The sequence below is a fragment of the Vespa crabro genome, chromosome 7 (assembly GCF_910589235.1).
Source record: "Vespa crabro chromosome 7, iyVesCrab1.2, whole genome shotgun sequence".
Classification (NCBI taxonomy): Eukaryota; Metazoa; Arthropoda; class Insecta; order Hymenoptera; family Vespidae; genus Vespa; species Vespa crabro.
The window spans coordinates 6330001-6350000 of record NC_060961.1 but is presented as its reverse complement, the minus strand read 5'-3'; the positions used below and the strand labels follow the sequence as shown (position 1 = coordinate 6350000).

Here is a 20000-nt window from a genome sequence, read left to right as displayed (position 1 = left end):
AGGAAGAAAGAAAAAAAAAACGAGCAAAATCATAACTGATATAAAAACTTTGATAATAATTCATACGGAAGAGAAGGTCGATTAGTCGGAGATAAGATCAGTGAGCAACCAAAGCAAGTAGTAATCGATAAAACATACTTAAAATAATGAGCGTTTAATGTGTATGAATGAATACGGTATTCAAATTTATCGCTTCAATTTGCAAATTTGAAACATCCACATATGGAATAAGTATAGAGGATGGATCATACGTTCTTAGATAATTTTAAAAATTGATTAAAACTTTTTAAAGATTATTCGTTAGACTTGTAATTAGAGTTGTAGCTTCACGAGTTAGAGCTTGTAGTTTTACGATTTGAGAAGAAAAGAAGAAAGAATTTCTCTAAAACTGAAAAAAAGTAATAATTCATTTTTAATATCGGTTAGGAGATTTTGGCCCCACCCTATATATGCGTGGATGTAGAAAATTATACCATATGCTATGTGACTTATTAAACACATATGTTGTGCAAACATATGTACATATATATACATCACATACTGTTTAACGAGGAGTAAAATGTGTATATGAGAACGCACCTGCGTACGGTCGTTCTAACTTATCGATTCGACTAACCTATGACGAAGTAAAAAAAAAAAATAATGAAATTACATTATTAAATAATTTATCTTTAATGATTTATTATTATATTTGTCTACAAAATTTTTGTTGATCTTATACATACATATATATATATATATATATATATATATATAATTATTATTTATTATTAATAATAATATAATATAAAATATATAATTTTTTTCTTTTTAACATAATCATTTTATATATTACACTGTTTATTAAATATTTTTATATATGATAATTAAGTACTCTAATATATGTATATATATATATATATATATATATATATAATAATTTAGTATACTATAGTATGTAACGTTATATACTTATATCATACTAAATTTTTCTAAATACACATATATATACTACATTTTACTAAATTATTATATTATAACATTATATTATACATACAATAATTTATATCGCTCGTAGAAAAATTTGTTAAAGAAAATATGAAAGGAAAAAAGAAGAAAAAAAGGAAAAGAAACGGATGAAAGTTTGATTAATGTCTGCCAATGTGTTCATGTTACTGATAAAATTGATTTATCGAGAAAAATAAAAGTATAAAAAAAAAACGAAAAGATTGATACATACTCAACAGTTTATCTCGTTCTTTTTTTCATTGAACATACTCGGAAGACACATATTCGTTGAAATCATTGGATCGATTACGCAACGATGGATCTTAATTACTCGAGCGCTAATCTTCGTGATGTAAAAGAAAAAAAAAAAATAAGAAAAAAGAGAAAAAGGAAATAGAAAAGAAAAAAAATCGTAATTCCATTAATGACGAAATTCGAAGAACATAATATTACGTAAGAAAAAGCTGCACCACAGATATTTTTCAGATCAGTCTTTCAGCAATTGGCCTCGTATACTTACGTTCCTTTTGTTCAAAGCTCGTTAGAAGAGATCCATAGTTCTCTTATACTCGACCTTCGTATTTAGTTGTTGAGAACGACGACGACAACGACGACGACGACGAAGACGACGAAGACGATAATTTATAATCGTATTTAAAAAAAAAAAAAAAAAAAGAAAAGAAAAAAAGAAAAGAAAAAAAGAAAGAAAAAAAGAAAAAAGATTCTAATACGAAACAGGCGTTAACTAAAATCTGTAACAATGGATCCTCATTAACGAGCAAAATGAACGAAGACACACGTATTCTCTAAGCCTTTTCGTAATAATGATTAAAAAGCATTTTTTAATATGGATCGATGGACTTCTGTAACTATGTTATTTACGTATGCATGAATATACATACGTATGTATGTAGGTTAGTACGTACGTGCGTCTTTTTTCTTTTTTCTCTTTTTTCTGTCTTTCTTCCTTTTTTTTTTTTCTTTCTTTTTCTTTGCTTTTTATGTTGAAAAACGACCATTCACTTGGCTACACGCTTTGCAATTGTTACGCCTGTCGTAATTACGAGAGCACTCGTTGGTATGACTCGCCTTGCTCGTTCTTATTCGCGAGGACTAAATTTCACGATCAAGCGAACGAGGAGTAAGTAACAGGTTGTTCCACACACTATTGTCGTCTATTTCTCGTCGCACTAAAATAGTAATGGAATATGCGGTCGAGGAGCAATATAAATAGAAACGAACAATTGAAAGAAAATTTATTCTCTATAGATCGTCGATGGTCATTTTTATTTATTTATTTTTTTCTATTTCAAATACTATAGCGCAATTTCAAAATATATTTTCTCAGCGAAGGGTTTTTCTTTAAAAGAAAACATTTCTTTTCTCGTTTTTCACTATCTTCTATGTAAAGTATGATTCCAAAAGTTCCTAGATAATTTTAAAACTATCGATCGATTACTATTTATCGAGATATTTTTATTCTAATTGTTCTTTCTCTATTTATATCGTAAATTATATCAAAGCCTAGCTTGTTGTCAAATTACGTGTCTGGAAGAGGGTCTCGTAAAAAAAAAAAAAGAAATAAGAGATAATTGATCTTTAAATCGCTTAAAAACTTTCGGAAACATCTACGAACTTTTTCCCCCATCCTCGTAATTTTATTATAATTAAATAATTTCATTATAAACTTTGAAACAAACAAAGACGTATACGTTCAATAGAAAATTTCATTATAAACAGAAAATATCAAAGTAAAATTACATAATATGATGAAGAACAAAAAAAAAAATAGTAAGCTGATTTTTCGCTTATCTGCTTGCAGGGTGATCTTCTAATATCAGAAAAAGAAAAAGAAAAAGTACGAAAAAAAAACAAATAAATAAATAAATAAATAAATAAATATAAAGAAAAGAAAATAAAAAAAAACAAAATCAAACGAACGGTACACATAGAAATAAATTCTAATATCTCTTTATGCGTGAGAAAAATTAAAACAAGAGACCAGAAGAGAAATTCATTGAAATTCTGAGGTATAAAAAAGAAGGAAAAAAAAAAGAAAAAAAGAAAGAAAGGTAGATAGATAGATAAATGATGGAAATAATAATAAAAAAAAAAAAGAGGTTGATAAGGAGTAACTAACAAGTAACAATAATTATTAACATTTTCTTACTAATCTAAAAATTAATAAGGATTTAATAAGAGAAAAGGACCGGAAGAAAAGAAAAGAAAAGAAAAAAAAATACACACATACGCACACATATACAAAAAGATAAGGATAATACAATTAGAAGAAGATGAAGTAGAAGTAAGAAGTAGAAGAAGTAGAAATAGAAATAGAAATAGCAATAGAAGAAGAAGAAGAAGAAGAAGAAGAAGAAAATAAAAATAGGAAAAGAAAGAAAACGAAGAAGACAGAATACGAATGGGGGTGGAAAAGGACGAAAGGAAGGTTCGCGTCGTGCGAGACGAGATCGCAATGAAAGTCAATAAACCGTGATGAGTAACCGTGGAGAGGAGTAGCGGTCAGAGAGTGGCATTAATAAATTAGTGTCTACTTGCTGCTACTGCTGTTGGCGTTGCTGGAAGTAGAGGAAGAGGAGGAGCAGGAGGAGGAGGTGGAGAAGGTGGTGGAGGAGGAGGTGAAAGAGGAGGAGAAGGCAAAAGAGGAAGAAGAAGAGGAGGAGATATAAGTGGTAGAAGCTTCGTTCGAGGTGGTGGAGGTGTCGTACGTAGCGTGTACGTGCGAACACGCGCGCGCACGTATTCACATACATACGGGACATACGTAAATGTATACATTAATAATCTACATGTACATAAGTCAATTTATATATATATATATATATATATATATATATATATATATATATATATATACTTAAGACAATATAAAGTATATAATATTCCAAATTGCATATACCAATATTGATATAAAAACATGCATACATGCATATATAAAAATAAGACTATATTTATGTTTATATATATATATATATATATATATATATATATATATATATACACTTATAATAATATATATTGTTCAAAAGAAAAAAAAAGAAAAGAAAAAAAAGACTCATACGTACTCGTACATACATAATCAAAATGTTTATACTCAACAAATTAATTTTACGTACATTTATTAAAGTATATAAACAAATATACGTATATAAATATATACATATATTCTAAATCGAAGAAAAATACATACTAAATCGAAGATCGGAGTATATATTATACAGTAGATCTTTCTCTCTCTCTCTTTTTCTCTTTCTCTCTCTCTTCCCCCGTATTGCACGCTCGTGTACACCTTCGTCGATGCAGGATTCCTTTAATGGTGTACATCAGTGTGACAGAAGAAGACAATTGACTGGCAGCCGGCAGAGTCGAACGTCGGTGCTTGTCGGGGGCCTCCTGACGTCACATCCTGTTGCCCTGTTACTACTACTACTACTACTATTACTACTACTACTACTATTACTATTACTACCACAACTACTATTACTACTACTACTACTACTACTACTATTACTACTACTACTATTACTACTACTACTACTGCTAACTGCTATTACTACTACTGTTAGCTGCTACTACTACTACTGCTAACTGCTACTACCACTACTACTGCTAACTGCTACTATTACTACTATTACTATTACTACTTGTTACCCCTCTTGCTGTTGCTGCTACTGATTCAGCTGCTACTGCTACTGCTACTGTTATTGCTATTGCTACTGCTATTATTGCTGTTCTGCTGTTGAACGACAAGGCGCGATCTCATTTGGACCACGGCGCACGAAGGTACGCAGATTTGTGCATCAAGTGACCGAGACTGTTGTGAACAAACTATATATCCTTGATGCAACACTTCTAAGGTGTTTCGAGATCTCATGATCGATGTCACGATTTAAATCTTTCTTTCCTTTTTTCTTGCATTTTTTTTTTCTTTTTTTTACGATTTCTTATTATCCGAGAGTTACTCTCTTTCTCTCTCTTTTTCCCTCTCACTAATTATTCTTCTAACTCTCCCTCCCCTTCCCACAGTTCACTCCTTGAAACACCCTGAGCCCTTATATACCATCGACGTTGATTTCGCTCTGATGAAATTAGATTGAGTTTAATGTGATTTAATTGAAATTGCCGTTGGAACTTGCTCTCTCTCTCTCTCTCTCTCTCTCTCTCTCTCTCTCTCTCTCGCTCTTTTTCTCTCTTTTATTGTCTAATACTTTGACACCAGTGCTCTTTCCTCCGCCATAAAATTTAAATGTTTTCGTTTATGTTACATGTTTTGTCAACGAGTAGATAACTCGTTTCATATATAAACGATATTTATTGGTTTTTATATATTTTATTGTTATATTTATAAAAAAAAAAAAAAAAAAAAAAAGAAACAGTAAGATTTCCAGATTGCAATAATTCCTGACATATCGCTGAGTTAAATTATACCGAAGATTTTCTGAAGAAGACCGACTTGCTTCAGATATTTTCTCTGTTAGTACTTTTCTAATAGCTATTATGAAATATTAATGGATTTGTTAATTCGTGAATTTTGATCTACGTAAATGTAAAAAAAATTGAATGATCATCGGATTTATAGGAATCTAATAATCAAACTCAAGTATATATATCAACTTAATACAATCTTCTTACATAGAAATGTCGAAGATCACTCTGGTAGTTGTCTTGATTGCGCTTGAACGATCGTTTCCGTCATTTTCTACGATATTATGGACGACGATATACACTTATCGGTTCTAAGATCCCAACGGAGAAGCTAAATCTTTCTTTTCTCTTTTCTTTTCCTTTTTTTTTTCTTTTTTTTTTTCTTTTTTGAAACTTAATAGTCTTATATTCCTGAAAAAAAAAAGAACATTCTCAATCTCAATTAGCCCTCTAAAAGAAAAATCTCTAAGCTTTGATCGTTCTAATCAAATTAAAAAAATACGAAAAAGAAATGTATTATAAAAGAAATTTTTACAATAATTAGAAATCAATGACATTGTTTCAAATTTGACAGTAAAGTATGATAAACGATCACTATAAATTTTTTTGTTTTTTAGCTTATTTCTTCTTCTTGATAACACATTATATCTTTCAAGGTTCTCAGATATATATTCGTGTCTGTCAATACATACATACATATATACGTAAATATATAAATATATAATATATGATATAATATATATTTATATACATACACACACATATATAAATATAGGTGCACATACTTGCACGCATACGTACACATACATGTGCAAAGAATATGTGTACATATATATATATATATATATATACGTTTCAATTTTAGAATTCATCAGTTCAATGAGACTCTGTAAAATAATTCTTACCTTGAAATTTGACGAAAGGAAGATATAAAACAACGATGAAGACGAGTTTTACGTTGAACTGAATATTACAAATAATTCATGTGCAAGTATACATTCGTATGTATAAGTCGATTCATCCTATTTATCTTCCAGGAAGAATCGTTGATATTACGATACCAGGTCGGAAGTAGATACGAAGGACCGAAATTTATTTCTATTGTATATAAGACGAGTCAGAGAGAGAGAGAGAGAGAGAGAGAGAGAGAGAGAGAGAGAGAGAGAGAGAGAGAGAGAGAAAGACAGAGAGCGACAGAGAGAGACAGAGCGACAGAGATAGACAGAGCGACAGAGATAGACAGAGATAGACAGGGAGAGAGAGAGAGAGAGAGAGAGAGAGAGAGAGAGAGAGAGAGAGAGAGAGAGAGCTCTACTTCGACGATCCAATTCAATTGACCTCGTAGAATCGTTCATTGTGTGAGACTTTGACTCACGCACGATTATTCATCCAGAGAGGACGAAAGAACTGAATTTTATTTTTTTTTCTCTTCTTTCTCCATTTGTTTTATTAATTTTACATAAATCTTTGATTTTTCTCTTCATAAATCTTTGATATTTCGGAATATTTGCCCTCTATATTTCTTGAAAAAGATATAAAGAGTTTCTCGAATGTTCAATAGTAATGCTTTTTAAATATGATAAGTGCACGAGTAAAATCTAAAAAAGATATTTGTTCTAAATATTGTTTATAATGAAGAAACAGAAAAAAAAGAATTCATAAAGAAAAAGTTTAATTATTCGTTATGAATATTATCCGTGCTACGAAATTATTTCAAATTATATTTTTTTGAGATCAGAACGAAAATTCCTAGACTTGCCAGTTTTACGATTTGTCAATAAAAATATATAGGTCCTAAAAAATCTCGAAAAGGAGTAATAAATTTTTAAAATCACCTAGAAACTTTTAGCTCACCCCATATTATTTATTGAAATTTACAATATCGAAAAATTCAATTTGACAAATATCACAAATTGACGCCATATTTTTGCCATTGAGAGTTCTTATAAAAAAAATTTTTTTATTTCATACAATCAGGCACAAGTGGGGATAACTTTTGAAATAACTTGTTCGTAAGAATTTATGATTTTGTAACTTTAAATTGAAAATAACAATAGATATATAACAAGAGTTATATAATTTATGAACAACGTGATGCTTGTGTATTATGTACCTGATAAACAAAACGGAAGTCGTAAATCCAAAAGCGACTGTCGCAATCGTAAAAATGCATCTACAATAGCATATCGAGATGGGTTTTAACCAATGCGAGATATACCGGAAGGATGAAGATTTTAAGCGCTTTATGGAAAGATGCGTAGGCGCGTTGGTGTGTTCTGAATTTTAAAAGCTTTGTTCCATGCAAGAACGTGAGATCGATTCTAAACGTTAAAAGAAAAATAAAAGATAGAATTAAAAGAATTGCTATTTCTAAATAATAACCATGATATATATATATATATATATATATATATATATATATATATCATGATTATTAAAAAAAAATATATATATATGAATACATGAAAATCATAAATTTTAATTATACATTAATCTAATTCAAAAAATAAAACTAACAAAATTACTAAAAACCTCGAATATTCCAATAATAAATATCAATATATATAACAAATAAATTTTCCATTAAAGATCAATAAATTAAAATTAAAAAATATATATATATATATAAACATATACAAATATTCGAATATTTCAATAAAAAAATGTCAAATAGTTTGACAAATAAATATCGATCGTTCCATTAAAAATCAATAAGAAAAAATTAAAAAAGAAAAAGAAGAAAGAAAGAATAAAAAATATTGACTATTGCAATAATAAATAAGACATAAAAAGCTTACATACATGGAATCGATTTTAGCGAATGAAGAAGGATGACCAGACGCGAGAAGAGGATCTTCGGGATCCTTGTCTTGCTGAACATCCTTGGAGAGGTTCCAGCGAATCTCACAGTCTCCTCGGAATCAGAATCGATCGAGGAAACAATAGCAATCACTACAACGAAGAAACCAATACCAGAGAGATGCCTTGTGAAACAGGATCAAGGACCTTGCAAGCATTACGTACATAAATGGTCTTTTCATAAAACCGATGGGAAGTGCAAGACATTTCCTTATGGTGGTTGTTTAGGGAATGAAAATAGATTCAACTCTGAAGCTGAATGTCTTCACTATTGTATCGGTGGTCCTGATCGTGAGTATTATTTTAATAAACTATATTTATTATAAAAATGATTTATTTGTTTATTAAATAGTTAACTGGCAAAAATATCCGCCGTGAAAAAATATTTCTTGGAGACATAATTAAACTTTTAAACGAAAGATAAATAATCTGTTGTGACTAATTAAGACAAATTCCAAACAATTAATTCACAAAATGAAAATCATATTAAATGAAGTTAAATATGAACTGCGTACTATCACAAGCTGGCGTAGATTGATAATACACTGTCATAACATAAAATGATTGTTAGACACGCTACCCCCTTACTTGGTAACAAAAGGCAGCGTATTTGTGACAACGAGTATTCCGACGAGCAGTACATCACCCACAACCACATCAAGTACTCCTAGGCCAACGTTCGCGCCACCCCAACCAACGAGACCACCAGTACCAAAGGAGAAACGAGGAAAGGTGAGGAAAATCTCAGACTCGTCTCAACCACTCTCCTCACATTGATGAGATGATAAAGCTAGCCCCGTACGACCGATTTTCTTTTTTCCCGGATTAAAAGGAATTGACGTTCATGGAATCAGGATACGAGAAGACGTTCATGTTCGCACAAAGTAACACTTTCATACAACTCGATGGCAGTGGTATAAAGACCTTTCAATTGAGGTATGACAAAGTCTTTATATAGTCTTAATAGAAAAAAAAAAAACTAAATAAATAAATAAAAATTAAATAAATAAAAAGGAAATGGATAATAAAGCAAGCCCAAATAAACGTCTCCTATCGTCACAGATTATGCCGTGAGATATCATTCAAATTTCGAACTAAATTACCACACGGTTTACTCGTCTATCACAGCGTGAAAGATCGTCCAGAGAGTTTAGAACCTTATGCTCTTTACGTGATCGTTGAAAAAGGCCAGTTGAAGGTAGTACACGTATTCGGAAAAAAATCAACGAGTTTGACGGTTGGCGAAGGACTTAACAGAGACGAGTGGCACAGTGTTCTGGTTAGAATCGATGTTCACGGAGCAAAGCTTATCGCAAGAGTAGACGAAAAGCAATCGGAAACTAGCCTAGAAGTTCTTGAACGTGTCGTCAATTATGGCGTTTCCGAGGAATTGGCATCTGTCGTTCTTATTGGAGGTAAAACCCAATGAAAGCAAAATATTTTTTTTTCATTTTACTATTTGCGCGTTCAATCTTAATAGTACAATATTATTTTACTTTGATTAGGATTAAGCTCAGAGGAACGTCTACATGGTGTTAAATACATCATAGAATCTTTTGTCGGCTGCATCAGAGATATGGTCCTTAGTTCCGGCAAGTCAGCAAGCGACCTGTTGCCTATTCTACCATTGATCGCAACCAAGCATGAAAATGTTAAGGAGGGTTGCATAGACAAGTACGTAACCTTCCTATTATTTGACCCTTTGAATTCGTGATAAGCATTTATAATACATTCCCACAGCAACCATAATATAATCCCACTGCATCTCTAATGTTTAGAGGGACTCTCTATAACCCAAATTTGTAATATCCTTCGAAAAAAGAATAAGATGCGTTGATTAAACGAATAACATGATATATCAATTAACAGGCAAATTCTAAGGTGATTGTAATAAAAATTCTGAAATGATAATACAATAGTTTATAGAGAGTCACTGATCCGATCCAATTGATTTCTTAAAAATAAATCATATATCCAATCGTACTTCAGGTGCTGGACAAGGGAAAATCTTTGCTTCATGCCCGATCAATGCGTCAATCATTATAATAGCCTGACATGTGACTGCTTTGGAACGAAATATGAAGGCGAACGTTGTGATGTCTACAGTATGTAACAAAAGAAACATATTGTTGAGATAAGCTATTATTATTATTATTATTATTACTACCATTAAGATGTATGAGTTTTATATATATTTATATATATATATATGTATATATATATATATATATATATATATATATATATATATATATGTATATATATAAGATTAGTATAGCTTCGTATGCCCTAACCATAAGTTAGTACTATCTTTTTATTACGTACACGTACGACGGATTTGACGTTTTAAAAACTGAGATAAAGACGATTCGTCAAACGTCGTCTTTTGAAAAGCAATCAAAGGATTCTTTGATCCCTTTGATACTAGGAGCTAATGGACTTCGAATTGTAAAATCATTTTTCAGCCGCCACGATTTTAACATTGAGGGGATCATCGTACGTGTCCTTTCGAGTTTACGATTGGAAAGACCGTGTCCATTCCTCGGTGAACAAGATCAGCTTGGCTTTCAAGGTAAAAAAAATGACAGTAGAAATATCTATCCGTGCATCAGAATTTGATGAGAGATCTAAACTTACTCTTCTAAAATACTTTCAAGTAGCTATTAACATTGTGATTTGAATTGTCGATCAATCTTTTAGACAAAGTTCGACGATTCAGCATTATTTTATGCATCTGGTGAGATTGATGGTACACCTCATTACGTAGCAGCATCCATCATGAACGGTTCGGTTTACGTTGAATTAGATTTCGGTCATGATTCCAAAATTGCTACGGTTCTTGGCGATTATGTAACCTCCGATCATTGGAACAATTTAACTATCTTCCACAATGGTTCATTGATATTTGTGAGTTTAGACGAGGAAATTAAAGTACTCGAGATACCTGGGGAAAATTATAATATGATTATAGATCCTGAGATATATATTGGTGGTGGACCAGAATTACATAAGAAAAAGGGTTTGGTGTCGCATAATAATTTTGTAGGTTCGTTCCAACATCTTGATCATATATAATTTATTGACTAAGAGTTTTAATTTAAAGTGGATTTTCTTTCTTTTTTTTTTTATCTCTATTAAAAAGTGATTAAGATAAACGAACAAAATTATTTTTTAGGATCATTAAAATACGTATTCTTCAACGACAAGTCAATCATCTACGAACTAAAACGATCTAATCCTATGGTTCATTATATCGGTGTGCTAGAACCAGAGTATTACGAGGCCGACGTCGAGGTCATTCCCATTACGTACCCTTTCGCAGGAAGTCACATTTGGTGGCCTATTGAGAAAACGGATTCTCTTAAACTCAACTTTGATTTTAAAAGTTCCAAACCAATTGCAGTGGTTGCATCAGGAGACGTAAAGAGTAATCGTGGACTTGGTTATTGGGAGGTAATAAGATCCATTCAATGAATAATGATCTTTATCGATCATAAAAATGTATATGGTATATTGACCTAATTTTTGTCAAAAATTTACTCATTGTTCCTTTTTCTTTTTCTGGTTTCTTATTTTTTTTTTAGCTTCGTTTGGTTAACGACGAAATACGTTTTCAACTAATACCCGTCTCAATAGAAAATATTACAGTATCAACTGCTATTAAATTCCCAACTTACAATACTTCCTGGCATGCTGTAGAACTAAATTATACAAAGGGCGAGCTAAACATTCTAATTGATTATAGAAATAAACAGAGCAAGCTTTTTGCTATGACTTTTGAATTAGGTGACAAGGTAATCATTGGAAGTGGCAAGGGTAACGCTGGTATGTCAATTTTTTTAATAATATCTAAGAAATAAAAGTTAAATGATTAACAAGTTGATACATTTTGTAATCAGGTTTGGTAGGTTGTATGCGAGATATTCAGGTAAATGGGCAGAAGATAGAGCCTAGATACATCATAAATACTAAAAAAGTTGTCGGTGAAGTAGCTTTAGATAATTGCCAATTCGTTGATCCATGTAAAAGACCAAACACTTGCGAACACGGTGGTAAATGTTCTGTGAAAGAAGATCGGATAACTTGTGATTGTACGAACACTGGGTATATTGGAAAGAATTGTCATTTTGGTAAGCGTCCCTGTCCTATTTAAAACAAAATTATAACAATTTGAAATAATCGTGATCATTAATTTACATTGCAGCAGATAATAAAAAAACATGTGAAGAATTAGCGCTGTTGGGGTACACTCAAGATGACGTTTATACAATTGACATCGATGGAAATGGAAGATTTCCACCTGCTTCAGTAAAATGTGAATTTCAATCTATCGAAGACTCAACCAAGACGATCGTAGAACATAATTTACCATCCCAAGTCGACGTCAGATCCATCGCCGAATCAGATTTTTCATTTAGTATTAAATACAGACAATTTACTCCAGAGATGCTTCAAGAACTGATCTCTCATTCCCTTTACTGTAGTCAATATGTGAAGTATGATTGTTACAAAGCACCCTTGGAACTTCATAGTGCAACCTGGTTTCTTGGTTCAAAAGGAACAACAGTTGATTATATTGGAAATGTTAACAGAGGCTCTTGTCCATGTGGCAGTAAGTTTCTTAAATCATTAATAACTTTCAAACTGATTAAAAAAGACAGCCTAAAGAAAATTCAAAATAATTATTTTTATCTCTTCATTACTTTACAGTGAATAGAACCTGTGTCAGTAGCAATTTGAGTTGTAACTGTGATGTGTCATCTGGAAGTGCTGGAAAATGGCTCTCCGATGAAGGTTATTACGAGACTCCAGATGCATTAGGTATCACTGGTATGGTATTTTTACAACAAAGAGATCTCGAAGAGGATGCTCAAGGTCGCATAACTTTAGGACCATTGGAATGTGTCGAGACAAGTATGTAAATAAAATTAACATTACTTGAAAATAATTGTAAAATCGATCGTCAAAATTAATATTTTTTTCATTTTCTTTAGACACACAGAAATACGTTGTAACTTTTACGACCTCACAATCCTATATTGAAGTGCCAGGTTGGCGAAAAGGTGATATAGCTTTTAGCTTTCGTACAACAGGAGAAAAAGCTATACTTCTTTATCAACCACCAATCAGAAGTAATTATCCATCGTTCATGGTAGCATTGACATCAGAATATCGATTAACATTTAACTTTACTCTCAATACTGGAACTATTCGGGATTTGGAAGTAAACAGCCAACGAAAATTAAATAACGGAGAGTGGCAGAAGATTTGGATCGATTATAATGATTACCATGTTAGATTTATGATTAACACTGATTACGCAATGGTTGATTTGTTGCCTGAAGAAGAATTTGGTCCATTTGAGGGTTCCATGTTCATCGGTGGTGCTACAGCGTAAGTAGTAGATCGATCAGTATTAAACATTTTTATTAGAAAGATCTAACGATTTATTTATCACAGAGAACATTTGAAAACTTCATCGGTTAGACAAGGATTAATTGGATGTTTCCGTGGTCTTGTTGTAAATGGTGAAATATTGGATATCCATAGTTACATGTCGGTACACCTTTCCGAAATTATTAAAGATTGCAAACCTTCTTGTCAACCTAACAAGTGTCAAAACGGTGCAAGGTGTGTCGAACTTTGGAGTAATTTTGAATGCGTTTGTGAGAACAGATGGGCTCATCTGGGAACTTTCTGTGAGACAAGTAAATTTTTTTTAATATAAATTAATGTAATATTTAGTTAAAAGTTAGTTAATTGGTTAGCTAAGTTAATTAAAAATACATTTATTATTTTATATGATAAACAGTTAATATTTTTAACAGATATCAACAATAAAGCTTTAACGTTTACCTCACCGGGTGCTTTTCTAAAAAAAAATTATTTTGGTTCGGATGACAATGGAGAAAAGATATTGTTGAAGAGTATGTTCGAACGAAACATATTAATCAATCTAAGAACTTACGATACTCACTCACTGATACTTTATGCTAATGATCACTTAAACAACTTTGTGCATCTTTACATCTCGAATGGTACTAGTATCGTGTATCTCTTCAATGCAGGGAATGAAATTAAAAATATTACTGTGCAACACTCAGGCACGTATCCTTTTGATATCTTTATATATTACAATATACTATTTACTTATAAAAATGATTGTTTTTGTTTTTTTTTTTGTTTTAACAGGTGTTAACACGGGAATATCAGTACAGATAGCCATCATTCATGGAGAAAAATCTACGACCCTTCATGTGAATGACTATAATGTTACATTGAATGCAACTCCTATACTTTTAGATTCTTATTCTAATAAACCTTGGATTAATCCTGAAAAGGAAGTGTTAGCACCTCAAAGACCACCTGCACCACCAACAGATTATTTCCAAGTATCTATGCTTTATATCGCTCAAAATTACTCATTTATTTATTGTTCCTAAAACGATTAATAATTATTTTTCTGCCAGATGAATTTAGGTGGTTTTGATCCAGACGATCTTCTAAGAGTCGGAAAGGAAGGTAATCTTACACAAGGATACGTAGGATGTCTTCGAGGATTGATGATTGGCGAGTATCACGTGGATTTACCAAACTTAGCCAGTGAAGCCAATCACGAGGGTAGCAAAGGTGTCCTTCCGAATTGTCAAATGAAATGTGACGCTATGCCTTGTAAAAACTTGGGTATATGCACAGAAGATTTTGGAAGGCAAGAATCCTTTTGCAATTGCGAATTGACGTCTTATTTTGGTGAACACTGTGCCGATGGTAAGACCATCATAGATAATTGTGAATGTTTTATAAATATGATTAAGTATATGTATTTATAATTAATTTATTAAAATTTTTTTATATCGATATAATAGAGAAAGGTGCCGATTTCAGTGGTGAGAGTGTACTTCAACGTGAATTCGATCTCGAGGGAGAAGTGAAGCAAGTGAAAGTACAACTAGCTTTTTCAACGAACGAACTACGGCAGCGAACAACGGCATTGTTGCTCTTGCAAACAGAAAACAAGTAAAACCTCTAAGACCCTTGTAATAAAACATAAATGTTTTTCTCGCTACGTAGAGATACCTCTTTTCTTTCCATAACGGAGCGAAGAGATTGCATCAAGAGATTGTCGACATCTGGAATCCGGGATGTCTTTCGAAAAACTTTTTTTCAGAAGAAGCTATTACCTACTCGTGGCCTTAACGTCGGAGGGTCAGCTCATTTTCGAAGAGGATACCGAAGGCATAGCTTATGGTGTACGTCTCAACGATAGAAACTTCTTGAATGGAGCTAGGCATAGCGTTTATTATGTACGAGAAAATAACACGACGATGCTTTTGGTGGGTCAATGAAACGCACGTATTTAATTTATTAAATCTATAAACTAATATAATTATTGTTATTATAAATGATAACAGATCGATCGTGAACATGTACAACTCTTACCAATTCCAATACTCAGTTTAGGCGATTACTATGATACTCCAGGTTCGACTGAAATTCAAATTGGTGGATTGAATACTACAGATTCTCGATTTTCTGCTTACAAAGGATACACTGGTTGCCTCAGCAGTAATTATGATTCTAAATATGAATGATTTAATATAAATGTTAAAAATTATTAAAACATTTTATCTCTTCTCTTGAAGACGTTGTTATCTCAATCAATGGCGGACCTATAATGAAACCACTCGAAGAATACATGTTATTTACTAAACAAGGAAGTGAAACTGTAAGAGCAACGATACCGGCTGGCGTCAGGAGTGCACAATGTGCTGTTTTTCATGCACAACCTCGGGGTTTAGAGCCTCAAAGAAACGACAGTGTTGTGAGTGAATGATTCATATATAAATCTAATTTATAAATACATTATACATATCAAGGACATTTAAAAAGAAATCCATGAGAAATAATCATTATTGTGGTTAATCTTAAGCTATCATCTGAACTTAAAAAGTCCAATTCGTGAGAAAAAATTTTTTTTTATTATTTAACATTAGAATATGAAAATGAATGAAATTAATTTTTACAATGATTGCAAACAACATTATGATAATTAAAACAAATACGCTCGATATTTCTTTATCATTTTAGGATAAGAAAATTTTACTTTTAAGAATTAAAATTTGTTTTTGTTTTTTCTTTTCTTTTTTCTATTTTTTTTTTTTTTTCTTTTTTTTTTCAAGGGAATTAAAGGAGTATGGGCCGAAGATCCACCAGAAAGGATTCTCTACAAATCTCAATACTCTGATGCGACTCAAGAAGAACAAGGTGCTGGGACCTATATTTTCATAGCTTTGTGCTGTTTGTTTGTCGGTGCCGTAATAGGATGTATTTATGAAGTATGGCGAAGTGCAAGAAAGGATAGAAGACGTCGACGAAGTGCAGCAGCTGTAGCTAGTAAATCACCGAGTCCTTCGGGATCACAAAGGTGGCAACCTCAACAATACACTGATTCGTTGGTTACGACGACTGGTATAAAAACTATTGGCTTTAAAATTACTGATGATGAAAAAAGGCCAAATGGTACTCATATGAAAGCTAGTGCTAAGGAATATAAACCACTGCCTAATACAGAGCCTAAAGAATTGATGAATGATAAAAAGGTTCACATAAAAGGTGATGTCTGGATCTAGATCTTAATGATTTATTTTAATCCTTTGCATTATAAGATCATCGTTAAATAAATAACAATAATTTATTTGTTTTTTTAAGATTCTTTTAATATGTCTATATTAAAATATAGGCATATTTACATTATATACTTTTATATTATATTGTGGATAGTAATAGTAAATGTAGTATATTAATAATAATATAATATTATATTAATTATATATATATATTTAAAAATAAAAAAGTTGGCCAAGAATAAATTATAAACATAATTATAATACAAAGGATTAACATTATCTCTATCTAATCTCAACGAAAATTCTAATAAAAATTTTATTTAACAGCAGACGAGGAACCAGAGAAAAAGGAGCTGCTAGGGGTAAATACAGGCATCGTCAATAAACCTCCGAAACCAAACCCATTCGTAAAGATATTTTCTTTTTTGTTTCCAATAAGAAATGCATGTCAGGCTTTTACAAGGCTTGCTGAATGGCTTTTGCATGTTACTTTCAAAAATTATTTCATTCTGATCGGTATAAATTCAACAAGTCAATTCAAGGATTTAGATTTTCTAAAAAGAGATTCCAAAAATCACTTTTTATATATTCTCTATTGAATCCCTCTCTTTCCCTCTCTCTCTCTCTCTTTCTCTCTCTCTCTCTCTCTCTCTCTCTCTCTCTCTCTTTCTCTCCCTCTCTCTCTCTTTCTTTTTCTCTTTCTACTTTGCCCTGCCAAATATATAATAAAATGCGTGCAATAAAAAACCGACTTGTATAAGAAAAGCTATTTATAACACTAGTAATACCACAACAATATTATTCTGGTATGTTAAAATAAACATATGTATATACTTTATATATATATAAATATATATATATATATATATATATATATATATACATATATATATACATATACATATATACATATATATATATATACATATATATATATATATATATATGTAGGCCAGAAAGAACATTAGTAAAAGAGAAAAAAAAATAAATTTAGAAAATTGATTACATAATACAAAGAATTTAAGAATATCTCATTCAAGTATTTGCGGATATGCTCAAGACCATAATATGGTCTTCGTAGGAAAAAAAAAATTATAAATTTCTCTGTATAAAATGACACAACATAAAAATTCGTAGACCAGATTAGATTTTCTATTACAACAAGAGACAAAAAGTTGTATAGATAATTTTCTAAAATTTTGACTAGAGACATTTAAAAAAAAAAAAAAAAAAAAAAAAAAATCGAAACACTAATCACACTCAGACTGTGTTTGGTAAGTTTAGTGTTTCTAGAATAATGTAATTCACAAAAAAAGTTACAAATAGCTTTTCTTAGAGATAATAATAAGTCGGCGATGTGTTATCGATTTTTATTCTAATATATCTTTTATTTTTTTTTCCTTTTTTCCTTTCTCTCTCTCTCTCTCTATCTCTCCCTCTCTCTCTCTTTCTCTCTCTCTCTCTCTCTCTCTCTCTCTCTCTCTCTCTCTCTCTCTCTCTCTCTTTCTCTCTCTCTTATAGTCAATGGAGGATCTAAGGGAAGAACCAGAATTAGAAGAATGCGAAGAAGAAGAAGAGGATAATGAAGAGAAAACTGAATTGACGGAAGAAGATGATCAAGAAGAACAGGATGAGGACAACAAAAAAGATGGTAATGAGGAAGAAGAAGAAGAAGAAGAAGAAGAAGAAGAAGGAGAAGGAGGGAAGGATGATAGTCAAGAGAACGAGGTCCTCTTGAAGTCGGTAAGAGATACGTCACGGAGAATGTCCTTGATCGATAATCCATTGTTAAATGAAGAAAAGGGACTTCTTCAAACGAATTTTTCCGTAACTGGCATAAATGAAATTAAAACAGAATGTATACCAACTGTTAATAATGTTGATACGAATATTGAACAAACTACTACTATTATTAAAAAGGATCCACCAAAACGACCAATGAGTTTAGATCTTAGTGTCCCCATTACGTTCAAAAAGCCACACGGAAGAGCTCGTTTTGAAAGAGTTACAGCAAGATTGATCGATCCTCGCGATAATATGTTCAAAACTTAGATAAATTACGCATTTAAAATTTAGGAACTTTTTAAAAGAGATATATATTATCGTAGATATATATATATATATATATATATATATATATACACATATATATATATATGTAGATGTGAAAAGAAATATAAATTAATAAGAGAAACTTATAGTGCCTAGAATATACATATCGCAAAAGTTACGAGATTTAGAATGTATGTTCTACTGCGTTTAGGATGAGATCGTTGAATGCATTTAACAACCCTTAGTGCCTCTCGCGTATCAATAAATAATAATAATAATAATAATAATAATAATAATAATAATAATAATAATAATAATAATAATAATGATAATAATAATAATAATAATAATAATAATAATAATAATAATAATAATAATAATAATAATAATAATAATAATAATAATAGATAAATAGATAGATAGATAGATAAATAATAATATAATGACGATGATGATGATAATAATTATTATAGTAGTAACAATAACGTTATAGAATTTAAGCACTATGACAACGAAACGATATACGATCGATCCTTTGATCTTGCAATAAAACAATTTTGTCAAGATTTTTCTATCTAGATTCAGGTATATATGAGCGAAAATATTAGACAAACTAGAATTGTTTAATTTGATAATTAACGTGAAACAATGATAATAATTTTCCAATTGATATACGTATACATACATACATATATACATACCTATATATACACACGAAAATTCAAAACGTTTAAATTAAAAAACGTTTAATTTTATACTTATATGGGGAGACAAGTCATTATATTAATCGCTATCATTATAATTTTCATTTCATTATTCAATTTCCATATAATTCAACACTAATGGCACGGTTTTTTATCTACACTGCCTGCTTAGAAACATAATCGCACGAGATTACAAAAGAAAAAGGTGAAAAAAAAGTTGATACATGTATTTGTCAAATTGATCCGACGTTCGATCATTTTTCAGCTTGTTTTCTCCATATACATTTATGTTACACATATACATATACATGTGAGCCCACTTACA

The 20000-nt window shown here is 31.0% G+C and overlaps 1 protein-coding gene and 1 long non-coding RNA gene across 4 annotated transcripts in view; one reads left to right on the top strand and one right to left on the bottom strand.

Annotated features, from left to right (window-relative positions):
• The window catches only part of LOC124425540 (neurexin-4), a 28359-nt gene that overhangs the window by 4558 nt on the left and 3801 nt on the right, over nt 1-20000 (top strand). The window contains exons 2-26 of one of the 3 annotated variants that reach the window (XM_046966002.1): nt 8252-8583; nt 8864-9024; nt 9125-9228; nt 9355-9707; nt 9798-9966; nt 10282-10397; nt 10758-10864; nt 10993-11338; nt 11468-11745; nt 11877-12117; nt 12192-12422; nt 12497-12904; nt 13003-13206; nt 13287-13686; nt 13753-14000; nt 14121-14396; nt 14485-14684; nt 14763-15060; nt 15159-15309; nt 15464-15626; nt 15705-15858; nt 15936-16114; nt 16473-16905; nt 17247-17326; nt 18441-20000. The exon at nt 18441-20000 is cut by the window's right edge and continues 604 nt beyond it. In XM_046966002.1, coding sequence (XP_046821958.1) covers nt 8265-8583; nt 8864-9024; nt 9125-9228; nt 9355-9707; nt 9798-9966; nt 10282-10397; nt 10758-10864; nt 10993-11338; nt 11468-11745; nt 11877-12117; nt 12192-12422; nt 12497-12904; nt 13003-13206; nt 13287-13686; nt 13753-14000; nt 14121-14396; nt 14485-14684; nt 14763-15060; nt 15159-15309; nt 15464-15626; nt 15705-15858; nt 15936-16114; nt 16473-16905; nt 17247-17326; nt 18441-18971 — 6150 coding nt within the window. In that variant the 5' untranslated portion in view covers nt 8252-8264 and the 3' untranslated portion in view covers nt 18972-20000. Of the gene's footprint in view, nt 1-8251; nt 8584-8863; nt 9025-9124; nt 9229-9354; nt 9708-9797; nt 9967-10281; nt 10398-10757; nt 10865-10992; nt 11339-11467; nt 11746-11876; nt 12118-12191; nt 12423-12496; nt 12905-13002; nt 13207-13286; nt 13687-13752; nt 14001-14120; nt 14397-14484; nt 14685-14762; nt 15061-15158; nt 15310-15391; nt 15627-15704; nt 15859-15935; nt 16115-16472; nt 16906-17246; nt 17327-18440 lie in introns of all 3 variants that reach the window. The other 2 variants (XM_046966001.1, XM_046966000.1) reach the window with 2 other exon arrangements.
• The window catches only part of LOC124425547, a 6907-nt gene continuing 6794 nt past the window's right edge, over nt 19888-20000 (bottom strand). The window contains exon 2 of the long non-coding RNA XR_006942528.1: nt 19888-20000. This exon is cut by the window's right edge and continues 849 nt beyond it. This is a non-coding gene — a long non-coding RNA (uncharacterized LOC124425547).